Here is a 22,257-nt window from a genome sequence, read left to right as displayed (position 1 = left end):
AACATAATAAAGGTCATATATGACAAACCCACAGCCAACATCGTTCTCAATGGTGAAAAACTGAAACCATTTCCTCTAAGATCAGGAGCAAGACAAGGTTGCTTACTCTCACCACTATTATTCAACATAATTTTGGAAGTTTTAGCGACAGCAATCAGAGAAGAAAAAGAAATCCAAATCAGAAAAGAAGAAGTAAAACTGTCACTGTTTGCAGATAACATGATATTATATAGAGAATCCTAAAGATGCTACCAGAAAACTACTAGAGCTAATCAATGAATTTGGTAGAGTAGCAGGATACAAAATTAATGCACAGAAATCTCTTGCATTCCTATACACTAATGATGAAAATTCTGAAATAAAAATTAAGGAAACACTCCCATTTACCATGGCAACAAAAAGAATAAAATACTTAGGAATAAACCTTCCTAAGGAGGCAAAAGACCTGTATGGGGAAAACTGTAAGACCCTGATGAAAGAAATTAAAGACAATACAAACAGATGGAGAGATATACCATGTTCTTGGATTGGAAGAATCAACATTGTGAAAATGACTCTACTACCCAAAGCAATCTACAGATTCAGTGCAATCCCTATCAAACTACCAATTGCATTTTTCACAGAACTAGAACAAAAAATTTCACAATTTGTATGGAAACACAAAAGACCCCAAATAGCCAAAACAATCTTGAGAAAGGAAAATGGAGCTGGAGCAATCAGGCTCCCTGACTTCAGACTATACTACAAAGCTACAGTAATCAAGACAGTATGGTACTGGCACAAAGACAGAAATATAGATCAATGGAACAGGATAGGAAGCCCAAAGATAAACCCACGTACATATGGTCACCTTATCTTTGATAAAGGAGACAAGAATATACAATGGAGAAAAGACAGCATCTTCAATAAGTGTTGCTGGGAAAACTGGACTGCTACATGTAAAAGAATGAAATTAGAACACTTCCTAACACCATACACAAAAATAAACTCAAAATGGGTTAAAGACCTAAACGTAAGGCCAGACACTATAAAAAACTCTTTGAGGAAAACATAAGCAGAACACTCTATGACATAAATCACAGCAAGATCCTTTTTGACCCACCTCCTAGAGAAATGGAAATAAAAACAAAAATTAACAAATGGGACCTAATGAAACTTCAAAGCTTTTGCACAGCAAAGGAAACCATAAACAAGATGAAAAGACAACCCTCAGAATGGGAGAAAATATTTGCCAATGAAGCAACTGACAAAGGATTAATCTCCAAAATATACAAGCAGCCCATGCAGCTCAATATCTAAAAAACAAACAACCCAATTCAAAACTGGGCAGAAGACCTAAACAGACATTTCTCCAAAGAAGATATACAGATTACCAACAAACACATGAGGAGATGCTCAACACCACTAATCATTAAAGAAATCAAATCAAAACTACAATGAGGTATCACCTCACACTGGTGAGAATGGCCATCATCAAAAAATCTACAAACGATAAATGCTGGAGAGGGTGTGGAGAAAAGGGAACCCTCCTACACTATTGGTAGGAATGTAAATTGGTACAGCCACTATGGAGAACAGTATGGAGGTTCCTTAAAAAACTAAAAATAGAACTACCATGTGACATAGCAATCCCACTGCTGGGCATATACCCTGAGAAAACCATAATTCAAAAAGAGTCATGTAACACAATGTTCATTGCAGCACTATTTACAATAGCCGGGACATGGAAGCAACCTCAGTGTCCATCGACAGATGAATGGATAAAGATGTGGCACATATATACAATGGAGTATTACTCAGCCATGAAAAGAAACGAAATTGAGTTATTTGTAGTGAGGTGGATGGACCTAGGGTCTGTCATACAGAGTGAAATAAGTCAGAAAGAGAAAAATACCGTATGCTAACACATATATTTGGAATCTAAAAAAAAAAAAAAAAGGCTCTTATGAATCTAGGGGTGGGACAGGAATAAAGAAACAGGCATAGAAAATGGACTTGAGGACACGGGGAGGGGGAAGGTTAAGGTGGGACAAAGTAAGAGAGTAGCATTGACATGAATACACTACCAAAATATAAAATAGATAGCTAGTGGGAAGCAGCTGCATGGCACAGGGAGATCAGCTCTGTGCTTTGCAACCACCTAGACGGGTGGGATAAGGAGGGTGGGAGGGAGACACAAGAGGATAGGGGTATGTGGATATGGGGATACGTATGCATATAGCTGATTCACTTTGTTATACAGCAGGAACTAACACAACACTGTAAAGCTATTATACGCCAGTAAAGATGTTAAAAAAAATTATGCAGGAGTGAATTGGTACGTCTTAGAGCAGTGGAGTTATGTTATAGGAAAACAACTTTTGAGTGGGATTTGGAACCTAACCCTCATATAAATTGCATTTAATGCCTAAGGTCCTGAGACTGATTCCTGTTCAGTGGGGCCTCAATACTTACCGACAGTCTGGAAAGATAGATGTAAGCAGTCAAGGTCATCTCCGTATCTTTTCCAAGAATAGTATGCATGTCCAACTGCTCACATGCAAGATTTAGATTAAAATCCAGTAAGCATTGTCTACTGTGTGCCAGTGACACTTTATCTTGTTAACCTCCTCCTAAGACACAATTTATTTATATTCATTAAGTTTGCAGAGGCTGATTTATTAAAACAGAATGGAGTAAATCCTTCAGGCAAACAGAAACGTTTTATAATTCTCATCCATCATTTGTTCTCTATTAGGAATTTTATAGTTGTTATAAAGTCAGGAAGAATAGCAAACACACTTACTGCATGCCAGACACTGTTTCAAACAGTTTACACAGATTATGTCATTTGACCTTCACAACAACCTATTCCATAGGTACCATTTATAATCCAATTTTACAGATGTGGAAACAGGGCAAGAGACATTGTCATTTAGCCAGGGTCACACAGGTTCTAATCATTGGATCTAGGATTCAAAATCAGCAGGCTGATTTCAAAGCAGGGACTCTTAACCTTGAAGCCATACTCTCACTGAGCACTGAGTGACTCACTCCTGAGGGTTTCAACTTTGTTTTGACTTAACACAGTACTCCTAAAATTTTAATGCATTTAAGAATTACTATATAAGGGTATAGACCCCAAATCGAGTTTTATAGGAGATAGAAGGGGTTTTTCAAGGGCAATCTTTTGCCTTACTAGCTGACTTTAAGATTAACCTTAGGAAGAAGCAATCTCACTGTAATTTGCAAAATCACAGCCATCCTGTGAAGTAAATGCAATGTAAGTAGAAGTCAGTCCTCCCTAACAGGGTGCTGGGATATGCCAATTACAGACAACTTATCTGTTCATTAGGTCTCAGAAGTTTTTAGGTAACACTAGTCTACTTGCTGTATTGCAGGTGGTATATGAAATTTAAGATATAAAATAAATACTTAGAAATATATTTTTATTAGCAGTGTCGCCTTTTCAGACAAGTTTTAATCACTCTTCATTTATTTGTTCATTCATTTGTACCTTTCCTCTTTCCCTTCCTTCTTTCCATCTACTCATTATTCATTCACTACTATATTTTAGGTATGTGGACAAAATAAAGCAAAATGAAACAAAACTCAAACATGGTCTTGTCCATATTTAGCTTATGCCCTTTAAAAGAATAAGGAGTTTTCACATTTTTCAGTATTGGTTTAACTCTTAGAAACATGCCCAATGTTGATCAGTGGAACTGGATCTTTTGCCGAAAACCATAGAAAAATGTTAAATGCGTTGAATTATGTCTTCATATTAATATATTAGAACTCTAATAGATAACATTCTGGTACAAGATAAGGATTATAAGAATCTCATTTGACTTTGATAAATGCATTTGTTTGTAATCACAATACTTTCTTTTACTGCTAGATAATAGAGATAACGTGTTTAGCCTAAAAATGTCCACCTGTTATCAAGCTGGGAGAATCAACTGCAATTGTCTATATTCTATTTTTATATGTCTACTTTTAAAATTTTCTTAATAAAAATTCCTGGATTTTAACTTCTAAACTATTCCAGTGATACAAATAGAATTAGGCAAATTTGATGCCCAAATGCTGCTGTGTCCAAATGAAAACTTCTAAGTCATGAGTAACACCAAAATATTAATAAATGAAACCTGTAGGAAGTAGAGATTCCAGGCCAGTAAGATGAGGAAGTTCAACCTACATCTCATTCTGGAGGAAACACAGTTACGATCCCTCATCGCAATAAAGTAATGCCCATCTGAAAAGGTCTCGTCTGATGGAGGTGTTGCCATGTTATATTTAATTTGTTTAAATTTTATAACGAACTTGTATTTTGTATAACCAGGAAAATGAGTGTATGACTCATGGTTTCTATACAGTTAAAAGAAAAATAAAAATCACCAATAAGCCTGTGAAACAAATATACAGTATAAGCCTTTCTACCATAGAAGGAAATTTGTAACTTAATGAAAAGTTGTTTTCCAGAGCTCTCTTTGAAAAGTTGAAGACACAAAAGAAAAGTAAGTTTTGTTTATTCCTCTTTAAAAAGGATTTTTGCATTTCATAAGATGACAACTTACAGTCCACAAAATGTTTTATATTTCTTTCTGCTACTTTCAGTTCCCTCAGGATTTGTGTAAACGCTTTCCAAATTTAGCAATGGAATGTCTCAAAAAATAAAAATTTGGAAGGGCAATATTAATATTGGTAAAAGGGGTGAACATAAAAGCAAACAAAGAAGTGAAAAATTTGAAGAGTGAGAAGGAGAATAAAATAATACTTAAGAAGACAAGAAGCAAAATGCAGGCATTCTTTAATTTACACAAACATTAACTTTCTAAATTAACAAAGTAGTGAAGAAACACTGATAATAAAGTCTCAGATTTAAAGAGAATTTCTACCTGGAGCTGGCGATAACTAGGCAGTAGTATCCTTGACACATTATTATACTATAACCCAGATCTAAATCACATTGTGAAGATGAGGACTCAGAGAATATGAAGGCCAAATTATTGAAGCAGCATATTTGAAGTCAGAGGTTCTTTGCTTACATAGAAGAAACTACTAGTCATTGAGTAGGTGGATCCCAAAGGAAACTACTAAAAAAGAAAAATGACCTGTCGGATGATAATTAAAATTACCTGGAGGCTTAGCATTGATGGTGTACCGCAATCCTTAGCATGCCAGGGAGACATATAGTAAAATACCTCTTTCCTCACAAAATCTGTTTTTCAATCATATTACTTGGTCATATTTTCGAGGGACTATATTTCCAACTCTGTATTGAAAATGGATAGATGAATGGCATTTTCTTTATTTTTAAAACGCCTTGAAAGTCAACTTCATGGACCGTATCTCTTCAATAACCTAAGGAGTCAAGGGAGGAAAACATTCAGACACGGGATATAAATAATAAGTGAAGAAAATACAAGTATAGAGATGAAGGAGAATTGAAGGGCAGAAGTATAAATGCTGCAATTTTCCGTACACTTTTTCTCCTGAATGATGTTGAATGCAACAATTAACCTGGCTCTAACCTCCACCCACACCTCCCATTGACTCAGTGGGAACTCTTCACAGAGCAGCAATTATGAGCTGCACATAACACAGAATTGTTAACTTGCTCATTTGCATCTCTCCTATTTCCCTAAATATATCATCTCATCTCCTACTATGAAAGTTCCACTGATATCAGATGCAGATACTTTATGTCTCAAGAGCTATAATATTTATATATATATCTCATATGAAAATGAAAGATTAAAAATCTCATATTTATGGTTAAAATATGTCTTTCACACATATGGATCTCTGTTTTATATGACCACTAGTCTGAATAAAAATGACAATCACTATGTACTAACACATTATGATGCTGAAAATCTAGGGTGGGAATTTTGTCCGCATAAAGACTTGGGGTAAGGAGAGGAAGATACCTCCCGCCTGATAATACAATTTCTACAGGCTCAGTAACATGTTCCATTTTTTTTCTTCAGGCTTTGTCTCTAATTTTAAAACTGATGTTAATATTAATTAGAATTGACATAAATGACCCAGTATAGGCACCACCATTTAAATCTTTATAGCCACTCTCTGTCCTCATCTAGTTCATTTTCCTCAAAACATTTCAACTGAATGAATGTATTATTATCATTATTTCAAAGCTTACCTTGGAATGAAGAAGTTTTCTCAATAATTCCCTAAAACGTCTCCTAATGAATATCTTATTTTCTATGTAATAGTAGTATTTTCATTATATCCTCTCCATAACAAAATCTCTCATTTTTTTTACTGTTATTTTATTGTTCTTTTTATACTACCTGGAGTATAAGGTAAGCTACTACAGTAGTAGGAGTTCACAAAAGAGCAAAGAGTTTGGGGGGATATATACAGTGACATTTTAGGGAAGATGTGAGGTGTTAAGAAATCTTGAGTCCTCAGAATTTCAAACTTTGGCCACTGCTTACTTTTCCTTTGTATACTAGAGATACTTCTTTAGCCAGAGTCAAAAGCCTTCAAAAAAGTAATGTTGTTTCATATCTTCCATGATGAACAATGAAGAAAATTGCATTGAGTGCTATGCAACCAATCAACCAAGCTATAGTTTGGTGTGAAGGCCTGTCTGTGTGACCTCAGATTGGGTCTTTTCTCTTCATATGTGACTAGAACATCACCAGTTGATATGGATAATTTTGACTTTCTGCTACTCTATTTAGAATTTGTAATCATTTTTCTATAATAAATTTTAATATACTATTTCAAGAAGAACCTCCTCACCTTCCTGCTCAAAAACTTTAATGGCCTTCTGAATAAATTCTAAACTTTTCTCAGTGACCTCCAAAGCCCCCTATGGTACCTGCCATTCCCCTTCCCTACCAGCTTCTTTCTAATCTTAATATTTTGCTACTTCCTTCACATCTTCCATGTTTCAGTCAAGTTTAACTGTTTCAATAATAACATACATGCCATTGCTTCCTGAGGCGTACATTTACACATTCTGTTCAGTTCAACTGAAATGTCTATTCAGTTCTGCCTCCACCTAAAAAATCCTTCTGTTTTCAAAGACGCAGCATAAATGACAGTCTTTCATGATGCCTACCATGTTCCATGTAATCCTTTGTTCATATATTTTAATGTTGTGGCACTTACCAAGCCCTACCTTATTCTGGAGATAATTATGACAGCTATATGTTACTGTAGGGCAGGGGTCACATTTTATCTATCCTTTTCTTGTAAATCTCCATAGGATATAGTAGAGCAAATATCTTGTACAAATGAAGCAATCAGTAAATATAGTGACCTAATTTTTCATTGTAAAATGCATTTAAAGTGAAGTTTATCTTCTAGGAAAAATGATTATTTTACTCATTCTTTTATTCACTAGTGTTTATTGAGCACTGGTTTTATGCCAAGCAATGAATATACAGTGGCAAACCAAACATTGTCTCTCTGCTCATGAAATTTACAATCTAGTGTTATAGTGTAGTATAAAAAGGACTGAACTGATTGTCACTTGGCTTTCAGTCTAAGCCCTGTTCCTCACTAGCTAGGAAAAGTTGGGCAGATGATTTAATCTCTCTGGATCTCATTTTCCACTATTGGTCAGATTTGATGTTCTTTAACATCCTTATTGGCTCAAAAATATCATTATATTTTATTTTGACTCTGGAGGAGTACATTTGGGTGGATGCAACTTGTTCAGTAGTATATATGTCAATATCAATGCTGTCTTTTTTTTAGAATTAAGTTGCTTTCTCTCTGTTCGGACCAAATACAGTAAGAGCATGTGTGGGTACTTCCTAAGTAATATCAAATAGTCATGAAAAATAGTAATTAGCTTCAAACAAATATTTTAGTAGGCCTAATATAATGTACTAAATGTTAGTAATAAATATAGGACTGGTATGTATTGCTTTAGACAAATGATGACCATATTGAAAACTCGTGGCCAGGAAGTTCCCCAGAGTAATGAGTGTTCCTTCCATTTATGTTCACTCAATCAGGCAGTAATGATGGAAAAGATAACTTTCCCAAATCAGTTCTGTGCTTAAGAAGGAACTGAGTATACTAAAGAACGGCTAGTGTTTAAACATGCTCACGTCTCTCCTTAAACACACCATTAATGTTCCATTTTTGGAGAAGTCATTTCTGAATCCCTAAACATTGATTTAGGTTATAGATTCTCACTGTACCATGTACTTCCCTTAATAGCATTTGTAACTATTTTAATTGAGAAGTAATTCCACAGATACCAATAATTCCAGTAGAGTATCAGTGGTCTTGATTACTGCTTTATCTTCAGTGCTTTATCTTCAGTGCACAGGGCTTGGTGCGTAGCAGCCACTTGACATGAAACTATTGAATGAATGAATGAATGTATTTTCTTTCTCTCTATCTAACACACACACACACACACACACACACACACACACACACACTTCCGAAGCAAATAGCTTTCATAACTACCGGTAATAAAATTTGCTCTTAAGCTTTAAAAAAATCACCACTAAGTTGATTTTTTAAATATTTGAGGAGTGGAGCAGGAAGGAGTAGTGGAGGGAAAAAAAGAGAAGAGCTCATGATGGTGACCACTGTCCCGTAAAAATTGCTGAATACACACAGCCACCCATTCTCCTCCTAGGAGGCCTTCACCTGTCTTCTCCAGGGATCAGGAAAAGCAAGCACCTTAGATGCTGCCACTGCCTATTAACTGTACTGAAAAACATTATCCCTTGCATTAAAACTATATACCCGTCTTTTTTAATATCTCTGTATTACTGAATTGTGATAATGTATGTCATCAATTCATGTGCAGGGTTCAAAACTGACTTCAGTATGGAAATTCAAAAATGAATATTTGTGTGTCCATGCACGCGCACACACACACACACACACACACACACACACACACTTAAAGTAGACACCAAATAGAAATTTTTAAAAAACACTAGTAGTCTTTTGGGATAGAGACAATTTTCATGACCTTTTGTAAATACAAATTTGACACAGTGTGGTTGCAATAAAGATAAGACCAGTAGAGAGCACTACATGCATTAACGTTTAAATATTCTTTTGAATAGTGACTAGTAACAACATTTAATGAAAGAATAGTATTTCTCACTTTAAATTTTACTTAGAGTTTTCTCTAATTAGTGAATCAATGTGTTACTTTATTTGAAAAAACAAGGTACTTAAACATCTTCTTGTGCTTTCACTGTGTTCCTATCTCATTTGGTGGTAATAAAACCTTCAATAGAACAAATATCCAAAAGTGGATTATTTTAGGCTCTTAATTTTTTTTTTTTTTTTTTTTTTTTTTGGGCTGTACGCGGGCCTCTCACTGTTGTGGCCTCTGCCGTTGCGGAGCACAGGCTCCGGACGCGCAGGCTCAGCGGCCATGGCTCACGGGCCCAGCCGCTCCGCAGCATGTGGGATCTTACCAGACCGGGGCGCGAACCCGTGTCCCCTGCATCGGCAGGTGGACTCCCAACCACTGCGCCACCAGGGAAGCCCTAGGCTCTTAATTTTTAACTTGCTTTAGACACTGTTAGTTTCTCAGTTGAAAATTGGGGTGATCATCATTGATTTACTGGATTGCTGGAGGGTGCTTCATACCACATATTTTGAAGACAAAAATGGTCCTCAGTGTATGGCAAATAGTTTTTTTCAGTCACTTTGACATTTTAGGTTCAATTAAATATGACAGTTCTATAGAAAAGAGGTATCAATTCTCATGGGATAGAATGCCTACAATGAAACAGGAATAAAATGGCTGCAGGTGTGATAATCTGAGAGCATTATCATTGAAAAGGGCCACATTAGCCCTGGGTTATACGGAAGTACACAGTTATAACCGAGTGGAATTTATGCTCATAAAGATGATATAAACAAGAAAGATTTTCCTTCTTAATGCTGTTTGAGATAGCAAAAACCTAGAAACAGCCTGAAAGTTCATCTATAAGAGAAGATTTCAGTGGAATTTTTTGAAGTAGTTAAGAGATCTTACATATATAATGTATTGATATGAAAATATCACTAGATAAAATAATCAAGGTGTAAAATATGGTGTATAAGGCTATTTGAGTTATTTAAAAGATATGTGAACACACATGAATGTGTGTAGACACATATATATGTGTATGTACATATAATTTCTGAAAGAAGACACGAAAATCCCTGTTAACATTGGTTACTTGTGGTAAGATTTTGTAATACCTATCAAGAATTGTTTTCCATGTGCCTTGTCTTACACTTAACATTTCAAAAAAAATTCCTCGTTAAAAAGAAAATATATTAACTACATAAAAGACTTAATAGTTTACTTGCGTGTCCTAGGTTAAAAATGGCAGAGGTTTGCTTACTTTCTCCATTTATTTGCAATTGCTTTGATTTGGGGTCTAGACAAAAATATTTGTTCGGCTTGATTTGCCACTACTGATCTATGCAAAATTCGAGGTGACAGGAACCTGATGATACTTAGAGTTAAAACATTTTTCATTTGCCTTATTTTTTATTTTTTTTTATTCTAGTTAAATCCTCAAGAAGCCAAAATAAAGCCATAATTGTATTTATTATTCAAGTAAATGCTTTGAGCAAGAAGTAAAATTAAGAAATCACTGAAAGAGGAAGTTTCTCAGAGATCCTGTATTTCAAGGTGGTGTCTTGCATAGCTGCGGACTTGGGGAATGGCACAATAAGATTATAAGCATCAGAAAGATCACCTACACGAGCAAGGGGATAAGAATTCATCGAGGACCAGAAAAGCAGGGAAGGCAGAGAAGCAGAGAATGGGGCACTTAGTTTAAGAAAAACATAATTTGACCCCACTGAGAAGTTATAGGAAAAAGATATTACACTTTATGCTTCAGGCTGAGCCTAAGAAAGATCACATTTAAATGCAAACTGATTAAAATCGTAGTGATTTTTGCTTTAATTTAGAGAATTGAAGGAGAAAAATAAGAGTTTATAACTCTCTCCTGAATGTGCTGTCCATGCTAATGTTGCATTTTGCCCTCAAACTTGCTAATTACTGGCAGTATGGCCCTCAGCACACCTACAGTAAATTCTGTTACTGCCTCAATTACTGTATCATGTCACAATCTGGGAAGAATTTGAAGATGGCCTTTTCATCTGTTTCTTCCTAATATTCCTAATTAATTCCATTGTTCCAGAATTCGAGAGAAGTTGGGCAGGATTAAGAAAAAAATGAAAGTCAGGAACTGAGGTGCTTTCAAGAGAAACCCATTTAAACCATATTTTAAATAAAGCTAAAGTTTGAATAAAACAAGCCTTGAACATCCTTAGTGTCCTTTTTTAAGGATCAAGGCAATAGAGTTCTCTCATCACCATGATAAGATTCTCTAGTAACATAGGCACCCAATTATGATAATCTTGTCCCTCCTTTTCTTTACTTTTCATGAAATCCCATAGAAGATCTGGTCCACTTGGTTAGCAATCTTTTTTTTTTTTTTTTTTTTTTTTTTGCAGTACGCGGGCCTCTCACTGTTGTGGCCTCTCCCGTTGCGGAGCACAGGCTCCGGACGCACAGGCTCAGCGGCCACGGCTCACGGGCCCAGCCTCTCCGTGGCGTGTGGGATCTTCCCGGACCGGGGCACGAACCCCTGTCCCCTGCATCGGCAGGCGGACTCTCAACCACTGCGCCACCAGGGAAGCCCTGGTAGCAATCTTTTGATTCAAAATTGCAAAGAGTAGCTTTCTCCTCTGTGACATTTTATTATCCGCATACAGGAAAGAAAATATCTCCAAGTCTCCTCTAAAAGTGAATGTAGGGACTTACCTGGTGATGCAGTGGTTAAGAATCTACCTGGCAATGCAGGGGACACGGGTTTGAGTCCCGGTCCGGGAAGATCCCACATGCCGTGGAGCAACTAAGCCCACGTGCCACAACTACTGAGACTGCATGCTACAACTATGGAAGCCCATGCACCTAGAGCCCGTGCTCTGCAACAAGAGAAGCCACTGCAATGAGAAGCCCTCGCACCACAACGAAGAGTAGCCCCCGCTCGCCGCAACTAGAGAAAGCCCACACCCAGCAACGAAGACCCAACAGAGCCAAAAATAAGTAAAATTTAAAAATTTTAAATTTATTTTAAAAAATAAATAAAAGAGCTTCCCTGGTGGCACAGTGGTTGAGAGTCCGCCTGCCGATGCAGGGGACACGGGTTCGTGCCCCAGTCCGGGAAAATCCCACATGCCGCAGAGCGGCTGGGCCCGTGAGCCATGGCCGCTGAGCCTGCGCGTCTGGAGCCTGTGCTCCACAACGGGAGAGGCCACAACAGTGAGAGGCCCGCATAACGCAAAAAAAAAATAAAAAAATAAAAATAAATAAAATAAAAAAATGAAAGTGAATGTAAACTGCCTCCAGGAAGCATTCAAAGAACCCAGACTTTTTTTTTTATTATGTATGCCTTTAACATATACAAATTTATACTATCACTTATTCTTGTTGATACATCATTGTGTAATTCATACTATGCCTTTCCATTGATGCTTCTCTTTCCTTTCCAAATATTTTGTAATTCCTCAGAAATAACATGAATGTCTCCTATTTCTTCTAACTTCATCCCAGGCCCAGCATCCTAGTCAGTACTCCATCAAATACAGGGTAGATATGTTATTTTTAAAAAATTTTGTATCAAACACAATGTGACTTATTTTCTGATCATTCTAATGTTGCCTGCTCCCTGCTGCATGTTTCATCACAACTTTCTATTTTATTTTCCTTGTAGGCTTCATGGTATGATGGCAAATGTTTAACAACTAGCTTTCCTGAGGAAAACACAAAGCTTCCATATGTAATATTTGCCAATATCCATGGTGTAAACACTCCCACCATGGCCAGTCTAAAGATACCAATGTGATGTCACTAAAAGTGACGTTGGGGCAAGATGCACATAGCTGGGTCTCACGTGTGAACAGCCTTCAGCATATCACTGTTTGTGGTTCTTACTACTACCTAAGATTATCTGATTTATTGTTTATTTGTGTTTTATCTGTTTCCCTTCATAAAATCTAAGCTCCATAAGGAAAGTCACTCCTTCCATGTTTACCACTGAACATAGAGCAGTGTCTGGCATATACAGTAGCAGGTGCATCATAAAGATTTGTTGGATAAAAGCATAATTGTAGACTCAAAATTGAGTATATTAAAAACATTTTAAGATGTGATGGTAATAAAAATATTTTTTAAAAAAACATTAAAGTTTGTGGGTTCTAAAAGTTCAGAAGTATCTCCTGAGTAGATGAGAGAAAGAAATGAGTCCAGTATCACTTTTAAAAATCACTTTATCTTGCCTCTCTTGCATCTATTAGGCTTTCCCAATGATGTAACTGTGAGGTTGGGATGCATAAAGAAAAAAGGAAAATTGTAAGCTTTGAATTTAAATTTCATCATAAAAGATCAATCATAACTTCTGTGAAAACAGAAAAATGTTCATTTCAAAATGAAACAAAAACATCATTTTATATTCTATGAATTAAATAGGCATAAATAAAATATACAATTACCAGAAAGACTTTGCACTTACTACATGTGCTATTGCCTATGGCAGAATCAGAGCAAACATTAATTATTATATTTATTATTTTCATGATAACTGGTAATGTAAAATAATGCAAATAAGACCCTACAAATGAGGATTATTCAGATTTCAGAATTCTTTTAAAATTTTTAAAAATTTCTTTTGAGGACTTCCCTGGTGGCGCAGTGGTTAAGAATCTGCCTGCCAATGTAGGGGACACAAGTTCGAGCCCTGGTCTGGGAAGATCCCACATGCCGTGGAGCAACTAAGCCCATGCGCCACAATGACTGAGCCTGTGCTCTAGAGCCTGCGAGCCCGCGTGCTCAACTACTGAAGCCCGTGCGCCTAGAGCCAGTGCTCTGCAACAAGAGAAGCCACCACATTGAGAAGTCCGCACACTGCCACAAAGAGTAGCCCCTGCTCAGTGCAACCAGAGAAAACCCGTGCACAGCAATGAAGACCCAACACAGCCAAAAATAAGTAAATTAAAATAAATTAAAAAACTTTTTTTGAAAGAAATGAAAAATAATTAAAATGAACATTTTATATTTTATTTCATCTTCAATTTTCTAACATTCAACACAGAATTAGTAACTCTTTATTTCATTCTGATGTTAGTAGTTTTTAATGTAGATGCTACAACACAATTTTTTTTCTTAGCCTGGATAGTCTGTACATTTCATTGTATGATGGGCACAAAGCTATTCACGAAAGGTTCATTACATTTCTGTTAAGTACATTATCTTTCACAACCTGACTCTCAATGGCCCTTGTTTAGGCTTGTTTTTCTTATGCTCCAAATTGAACTGCCTATTTTGCCCAAACGCACCATGTCTGCTCTCCTATCCCTGGCTTTTCTCTCCCGCTTCTCAGAATGCCCTTTTCCCTTATCTCTGTCTTTTGTAATCCTGACGTTATTCTAGACTCAGTTCAGTCCTCAAATTATTCATTCTCTGCACAGCACATAGTCACTAACTGACCTCTTTCTTGTTTGTTTCTTAGTTTGTTTATTGTCTTTCTCTCCCATATAGAATATAAGCCAAGTGAGAACAGGGCCTTTTCTTATTCACTGCAATATCCCAGTGCCTAGAACAGAGTCTGGGATATAGTAAGTACAGTATTTATTGACTGAACAGACAGATAAGTAGTTATTAAAACAAGTCTAAGATTCAGATATTTTACCGTGAACATACTTGCCACTCAGTTTAAAAAAGCTCTAAGGAGAGAATAATATAGTAAGGTTCTCTATGATTATTCAAAAAACCCCAAACCTTTATATTCCAAAGTATAGGTTGGCACTTCGTCTTAATCTAGTGCTATTTTGACAAAGCTGTGAGAATTAAAGAAGATAACGAGATATCGTGACTCAGTCAAAAATAATTTCTAACACCCAAGGCTGAAAGAATTCCAGTTTGTGGTGTTATTTTCCTCATATGAAACTGTGCTTATTATACTCCATTTATAATCTAACTAAACACATTTTCTTGGTATGCTAATGCTTTATTCAAACCTTCTCTTGATTTTGTCATTTAATTCACAAAGATTCAGTTAAGTGAAACAGACCTTAACGTAACTTTGAATGAATTTTTTAACAAGAAGAGACTTTATATTCAAAATAGGTAGTCATTTTAATATTAACCTGTATTTATATAAAATGGAACCAGTGTCATAGTTCTTTCCTCCTTTGACCTAAATTTCCTCCATGCATTTCTCTCTTTGAGTATATCTCAAGCATAACAAAAAAGAGAAAGGATACACACACACACATACACACACACACACACACACTCATATATGGAACTCTGAAATAAAAGACTGAAATCACTAAATCTTGAATAATGCAAGGTGAAGTGTGTTTCTCAGTGGAAAGCACAGGGGCTCTTGAATACAGGTGCTACTTTTTTTTTTTTTAAAGACATTTACTTTTTAAAAAAATTATTTTTTGGCTGCATTGAGTCTTTGCTGCTAAACGCAGGCTTTCTCTAGTTGCGGCGAGCGGGGGCTACTCTTCATTGCGGTGCGTGGGCTTCTCATTATGGTGGCTTCTCTTGTTGCAGAGCACGGGCTCTAGGTGCGCGGGCTTCAGTAGTTGTGGCTCGCGGGCTGTAGAGTGCAGGCTCAGTAGTTGTAGTGCACGGGCTTAGTTGCTTCACGGCATATGCTATCGCCTATGGCAGAATCAGAGCAAACATTAATCTTCCTGGACCAGCGCTTGAACCCGTGTCCCCTGCACTGGCAGGCAGATTCTTAACCACTGCGCCACCAGGGAAGCCCCAGGTGCTACTATTTTTAAGCAAGTTGCTTAACCTCTGTGAGTCTCAGTTTACTTATCTATAAAATGGGATAATAATACCTAATCCTCTGGGCTGAAAAGATAAAGAGAAACCAACCTAGCTCCAAGCCTGGCATATATATAAACTGTTCAATAAGTATTTCTGAATTAATGAATTTCATTGAAAATAAAGGTGCCACAGAGGTAAATTAATATATATCATTTAATGAAAAATTGCACTGATTGTGTAACCAAATAGCTAAAAGTATAATCACAGGTGTTTTAACAATTCCCTGATTAATACACAATTAGCAAGGCAACACACATGTGAATGGATCAAGTATATTGACCTTGATGCAACACTGTGTTTGATACAGGAGTGGTCCAGGCAGTTACTCAAGAGACTTAAGCATGGTCATATCTACCAAAGCAATACAGTAGATTAAGGATATTTTCTTATGTTTCTGCATGTCTCAATTAGAAATTCACAAGTGTTATCAGAGACAGCAGTTAGTTATTCATCCTTCATAAAAAAACAAAATCTAACAGATAATGAATTGTTTATTATTCATTTTTTACACCTGTGCAGACATACGCTAAAGGCATTGAACTTGCCACTATTAGAAATAATAACTAACGAATATATGGTGATTTGTGCTTTCTCGTCCTGTCTTTTTCAATCCATACAAAACCCTACAGAGTCAACAGAGAGGGAGAATGGTAGAGTAAATTTTCAATTAGGGAGCTCAAAGCATAAGTCCAGAAACATTCTATTAAATGTTTGGTGCTGAGGCTACATCAGGAAACAAAAAGACAAAAAGCCTACCATCATGGACTTCACAATCTGGGATTTGTATTGAAATCATGGCTTTTAGATTTATGAATCAAGCCACTAAAGTACATATTCACAATACAGGATGTTGTTAAGAACTACATTAGTGGCCAAGGGATTTGTATGTTCTTTTCGTCCTCAGTTATTGAATGAGGTTTGGTATTTTGTGCAAAGCCTTGGAACATACTCTGTTGTTGTTGTCCACAATTCAACTTCTGTCTGTTGTTTGATTTAGGGGAGGTGAATAATGATAATCCACCAGAATTGTTGCTTCTTCCTGTCTCCCACAGCACTTCCTTTCTATGGTGCTTAGAGCACTTACTGCTCTCATTTTTGCTCAGAGCTTGCTCATATTCTCACAACCAGCTCATTATTTGTCTCCCAACCTGTACGGAGCACTGTCTAGAAAAAGTGCCACATCTCATTAATCTTTGCATGGCTAGTGTCTAGCAGAGTGTTGCCATACAGTTCAGGTGGGATGTATGTTTGTTGTATGAATATATTTGTATATACTTTACTGTTTTCAAAGCACATACATGTGCATGATCTCATCAGACCCTCACAAACCTCAGTGAGATTGCAGGGAAGAATTAGTTCCCTCATTTTACAGAACCTCAGTGAGATTGAAGATTACAAATGCCCTTGTTTGACAGATGAAGAAACTGGGGATCAGTGAGAGATTTGATTTCTGAAAAGCACATAACTAAGACTTGAATTTCCAGATCAGTGTTCTGTCTAAACACTAAATGAAAATATAGGCATGCTGAACTATTATTTTCCGTTTGTCTTTAAGGTCTGTTAGGTGTTTGGCCAATCATTTATGACTTTCCCAAATCACTGGTGAAATCTTGTTTGTTAGTTTTTTTCAAATGTAAACCATGAGATGGGAAAGTTTTCAGAAACCATCCATATTGTAATCAGAAGACAATGACGTAGATTATATGCAAATATTTTGCTGTAAAACTGTGTCTGTCTTCAGGAGTATATTGCTAGCCAAAACAATTCTGCTCTGTCATAGGGAAGGTGACGGAGGCAGCTTTGTCATTTCCAATCCTGAACCCATAGTCATCACCCTTCTGCTTACACAAGATTTCTATATGCCTCTTAATTTCTTGATCAAGAAAATGAGAGTCCCTACAGTGGCAAGATAGTGAAAGCAGTCTGTTGGGGTGAAGGGGTCACAGCTAATAGTTGAAGGTTCTAGTAACTGAATCTTGATCAACTGACTCTAAAGTCACCCTTTTAAAAACATCATCTCCCATTAGATTACAGGCTACTGGAAGGCAGGGACTGTATTGAATCCCCAAGTCAGGCCATGGCTTAGTTCAATTCCTGTCACATATGTTAATTAATCAGCAAGTGGCAGCTCTGAGGGTCAGCCTGGAGGAGTGCTAGGGACATGGTTTTCAAACTTAGTAATAGAAACTTCTCTTTGTGTTTTTAATTGTTTTCTCATTGTGATTTTTAATTTAAAACCATTATTAAGAAGTTTGCTTGTGAGAGAAGTTATTTTCTAGGCAATATACTCAGGTCCTTAACGGGGGCCTAGTGATGGAACTCTGTCTTGTGTACTGTTATAAGTCAACATTCCAAAATAAACTTTAACAGAAATTAGCAGCAACTACAGTTAACCCCCAACATTTCTGAACTAGAAGCATTTTCTTTCTAGGGGATGGGATTAAGGGGTTGACAAATTCTCTTAATCCGAAAAAAATCATGTCTCTGCCTCCCTCCCCTCTATCCCCTCCCTTTCATTCTTCTCCCTTCCCCCAGACGCACGTACACTCTGACCATTTTGTTTGAGTGGAAAGTTGAAAGAAAGCAACACACTAGCTACACGCATCCAGCGATCCTTGGGGTGGAAGAGCAAAGTTCTAGGGCAGAGCCTTCCTTGTCAGAGCCGGCGATGCTTTCGCTCTCCGGTACCTGCTCAGCTTCACGCCGCATCTGAAGGTCTGCCCCTCGCGGAACAGTTGCGTCTCCATCTGGCTGCCAACCCACCCAAGCCTTCTCTCCTCCACAACCACCACCTTCCCTCCTTCCCCCCTCCTTTCCGTCTTCCCTCTCCACCCCGCCCCCAATCTCCTCCTCTTTTTCTCACTACAAGCGGTTGCTGATGCTGAAGCTGAGCGTCACTTCGGCTCCCACGGCAGACATGGCGACATTGACAGTGGTCCAGCCTCTCACTCTGGACAGAGGTAAGGGAGCAGCTCACCCGTCAGGCCACTGCGTCCCCTCTGCCTCCCCCTCTGCCCCCGCCAGCTCCCACCGGGACCGCCAGACGCGCTCGGGCAGGGGGAGCAGGGCAACGAGGAGGAGCGAAGAAGGCTTTCGCGCTGAGAGCAGGATACTTTCTTCCCCCTTTCTCTGCCCGCCACGTCCCCCGTGCCCCCTTCACGCCTCACTCGCCCGGCACAAGGGTGCCTTCGCCGGGCTGTGGCGTCCCCGCCGCCACTCCCAGCCCCTCGCCGGATCGCCTCCGGGCCGCCGGCTTTGTTGGAGCGGAGGCGCGGGGATCGCTCGGCGCCCGCCCGGGGCTCGGGGCTGGTGAGGGGCAGGGAGGAAGCTTGCCGAGCCGGGCGAGGGCGCCTGCAGCCGGAGACCGTGGAAGCCTGGCGAGTGAGCCGCTTGCCAGCCTACGCTGCCGGGGGCCTGGGAGGAAGGAAGTTTGTCCCCGCGCCGGGGGGCGAGGGCCGGTCAGGCTGCGGGTGCCCGGGCAGCCGCCCGGAGGCGGACAAGGCGTACCCCGTGTGACCTGTGCCGGGGCGCAAGGCGGCTGGACTGCCGCGGCGGGGAGCTGACCTCGGCCGAAAGGGCAACGCGGAGAGCGGGCAGCCGTGCCGGGGCCGGGCGCGCAGCGTCGCGGCAGCCGTGCCCTGCTCTCCCGGGCTTCGCGCTCTGAAGGCGCCAGGGGTCGCGTGTGCCCCCGCCGCCGGCGGCTCTCCGGCAGTGGCAACTCACAGTTTGTCCTGCCCCAGCCAGCCTCGTCCTCTCCCAGCCCTGTGCCACCGCGGTGCCCGGGCTGCGGAAGGCGCTGGGACGCAGCGCAGGCTGGGTTGAAATTCAACTTCTGACCTCCGACCCTGTGCGTTCTGCTCTCTGACTTGACTGGGGAAGCAATGTTTGCTTCCTTCCCAGGCCCTCCCCAAGCCTAAGGATGGAAACCTCCGCTGCGATCTCGGCCTCTCCGGTGCATGCGTGCGGGGTTATACCTGTCCTTTGCGTGTTCGAGTTTCCTTTCTGGCTTCCGACGTCCAGTTATGAATGCGCTGAGTCTCACGACTCTGCAGCGGAGGACACCTCGTCCTGGTCCGCAGAGGCCGGATTTAGGACCATGGGCGGCCATTTGGAAATGGTGTGCTCAGATGAAAATGATTTAGTCCGATGTGCCTCTAAAAATATTCTTTCTAGCGGATTAAACTGGACTGTGGGGCAAGGCAAAAGAGCATCCTGCTGCGAGTACAGTGAAAAAGCCAGAGCAAACTTAGTGAGGTTTTTAATTTGGAGAGATTGTGGGTGACTTTAACGTAATCTGTTGGCGCCAGAGCGGATGTTATGTGGTGCCCATAGCAACCTTACTTGGGGTAGGAGTTGAAAGATAAAAAAATAATTGATTTTATGTTGGGAAATGTTGTTTTGCAAGCTAGTAAGTTAATAACAGTAGTTAAAAAGGTCAGAAATCCATTGCATAATCCATGATTTCTCCCCAGGATCATCATCTGCCCTAAGCAGGATAAATCCATTGCCTCTAAAAACCAGACAGATGGCAAGCTATTAGAAATTATGGATTTCCCAAGTATTTCTGTTTTAATGTAATGAGATCTTATATTGTCCCATTCCTAAATCATAGTCTTTAAACATCCCAAGTAAAACGACGTTAGGAGAGAAAACGAACAAGCAAACAAACTCCAAGAAAATTGCATACCTGAGGAATTTTATATACTACTACTACTAAAAACATTTCACTTTGGGGGGTCTTACTTTAAATGCCTGGATCAGTTGTGGAGAGGAAGTGCAATCAGACTAAGTTCTATTCTTTGTTCTTGTTCACAGCCAGACTGTACCTGTCCTTCCCAGTTGTGATTAGGTTCATGGAATAAGTAGCTCAAGAGGCAAGTGTGGGTGAGACAGTGAATGTATCTGAATAAATTCACCAGCAGCTCACTGCGAGGTCTGTAATTTACAGATGGTGGGTTACTGGCATCATTAATGTGCATGAAGTCAATACATATTAATAATTTCCCCTATACATTATTAAAATATAATTAACTGTTTAATTACATCATTAAATTGATGAAATAAACTGATAAAAATTTTCCTACAAGAAAAAAAATCTCTTAAAATAGAGAGCCCAATAATACTTATCTGGCTGCTAGCTGTAGCTCTGATACTCACTTTGGAGTAGTTGGTTAGCCTCTTTGGGCATCAGTTTTCCTCTATGGCACATAAGGAGTTTGGATTAAATGATTCTGCCACTGTGCAGCTTTAACAGTCTAGAATTCAATGAATTAAAACTAGGACTCAGTTTCTGCTCACCTGCTGGAAGATTTTGCAGATCACTTCCTCTCCCACCTCTTCCAGGTGTCCTTTGACGTGCCCTGAGGTCACCCACTACTTTGGCGTCATCAAAGCATTTCTCAAACTCTGTTGCATCTATCTCCTCATTGAACGGAACTCCTTGAGGGAAGAGACCATTTCTAACTTCATCTTTGTATTCTCAGTGCCTGCCATAGTCCCTGATCACAGTAGAATATCAAAAATTAATGTAAATTAGTGTAAGGGAACTAAGGATTGTAACAACTTAAGCGCCATTAAAATATAAGGGTTTCATAGTGAACAGAGGTACAGCTCATAGATTCACAACATTTTGACCCTGGAAAGAATGGCAGGGAGAACATAGGCCAATGGTTCTTAAACTTTCTTTTCCCCCATGCACTTGACAGATTTCCATCAGCAACCATAGCTCACTTATCTGTGATTATTAACCAAGGGGGATTGTGGCAGGTGAGCACAGGAGAAAAGGAAAGAAGACACTGCATAAAGCCTCCTAAGGGCATCTCATCAAGCAAACCCAAATACATGATCCATATGTATCCTGCTGGTTCTTTTCTAGCATCTTCATTTTTCAAATGAAAAACATGAAAGAAGCAATGATAAGAGATGTTTTCAAGGTTACTCTACTAGTTAGTGGGAGATTTTATGCTAAAATCTAATTTTTCTTGTTTGATGCCCTTTGGCATTATCAACAGATTCATCTGGAATCTTCAGGGCAGAGGTTTTAACCAAACAAAGCAAAGCTATGGCTTGAAATTAAGATTGATCCCTCCCAGAATTCAAAAGATATCTGAAAGTAAGAAGCTCAGAAGTCTGCGCTAGTTTCCTGGGTCTTGTCTGGGAAGCAAGCCTTTGCCAGAACCAGCCTGGCCCCTGAAAGGACAAACAGGGTGGCTTCAGGTTTTCACTGCTCTGTGTGTATCCTAAACTCTTTTCCATCTGCCATTAAGACCTCAGATTACCTCTGTGGGGGCTTCTGGGTGGCTGTGGTCACAGCAGGTTCCTGTTCACGCTGGTCCCAGTCCTTAGGATTGCTTATTGAGTGCCTACCGCAAGTCAGACCCTACTGTGGGATTGCT

General features: G+C 39.1%; 1 protein-coding gene across 5 annotated transcripts in view; it reads left to right on the top strand.

Moving 5' to 3' along the window:
- The window catches only part of LIN7A (lin-7 homolog A, crumbs cell polarity complex component), a 365,099-nt gene that overhangs the window by 63,882 nt on the left and 278,960 nt on the right, over positions 1-22,257 (top strand). For 4 of the 5 annotated variants that reach the window (XR_010932507.1, XM_067697467.1, XM_067697466.1 and 1 more), the window contains exon 2: positions 18,398-18,822. The exons of the other annotated variant lie outside the window; for it this stretch is intronic. Coding sequence is in view for 3 of the 4 variants with exons in the window: in XM_067697467.1 (XP_067553568.1) it covers positions 18,741-18,822 (82 nt within the window). In the remaining variant the exon portion in view is untranslated. The remainder of the gene's footprint in view (positions 1-18,397; positions 18,823-22,257) is intronic. 5 annotated transcript variants of the gene reach the window in all.

The sequence above is a fragment of the Pseudorca crassidens genome, chromosome 11 (assembly GCF_039906515.1).
Source record: "Pseudorca crassidens isolate mPseCra1 chromosome 11, mPseCra1.hap1, whole genome shotgun sequence".
NCBI classification, from domain to species: domain Eukaryota; kingdom Metazoa; phylum Chordata; class Mammalia; order Artiodactyla; family Delphinidae; genus Pseudorca; species Pseudorca crassidens.
Note: the sequence above shows the minus strand (reverse complement) of the source record. Positions and strands in the feature narration are given on the sequence as shown.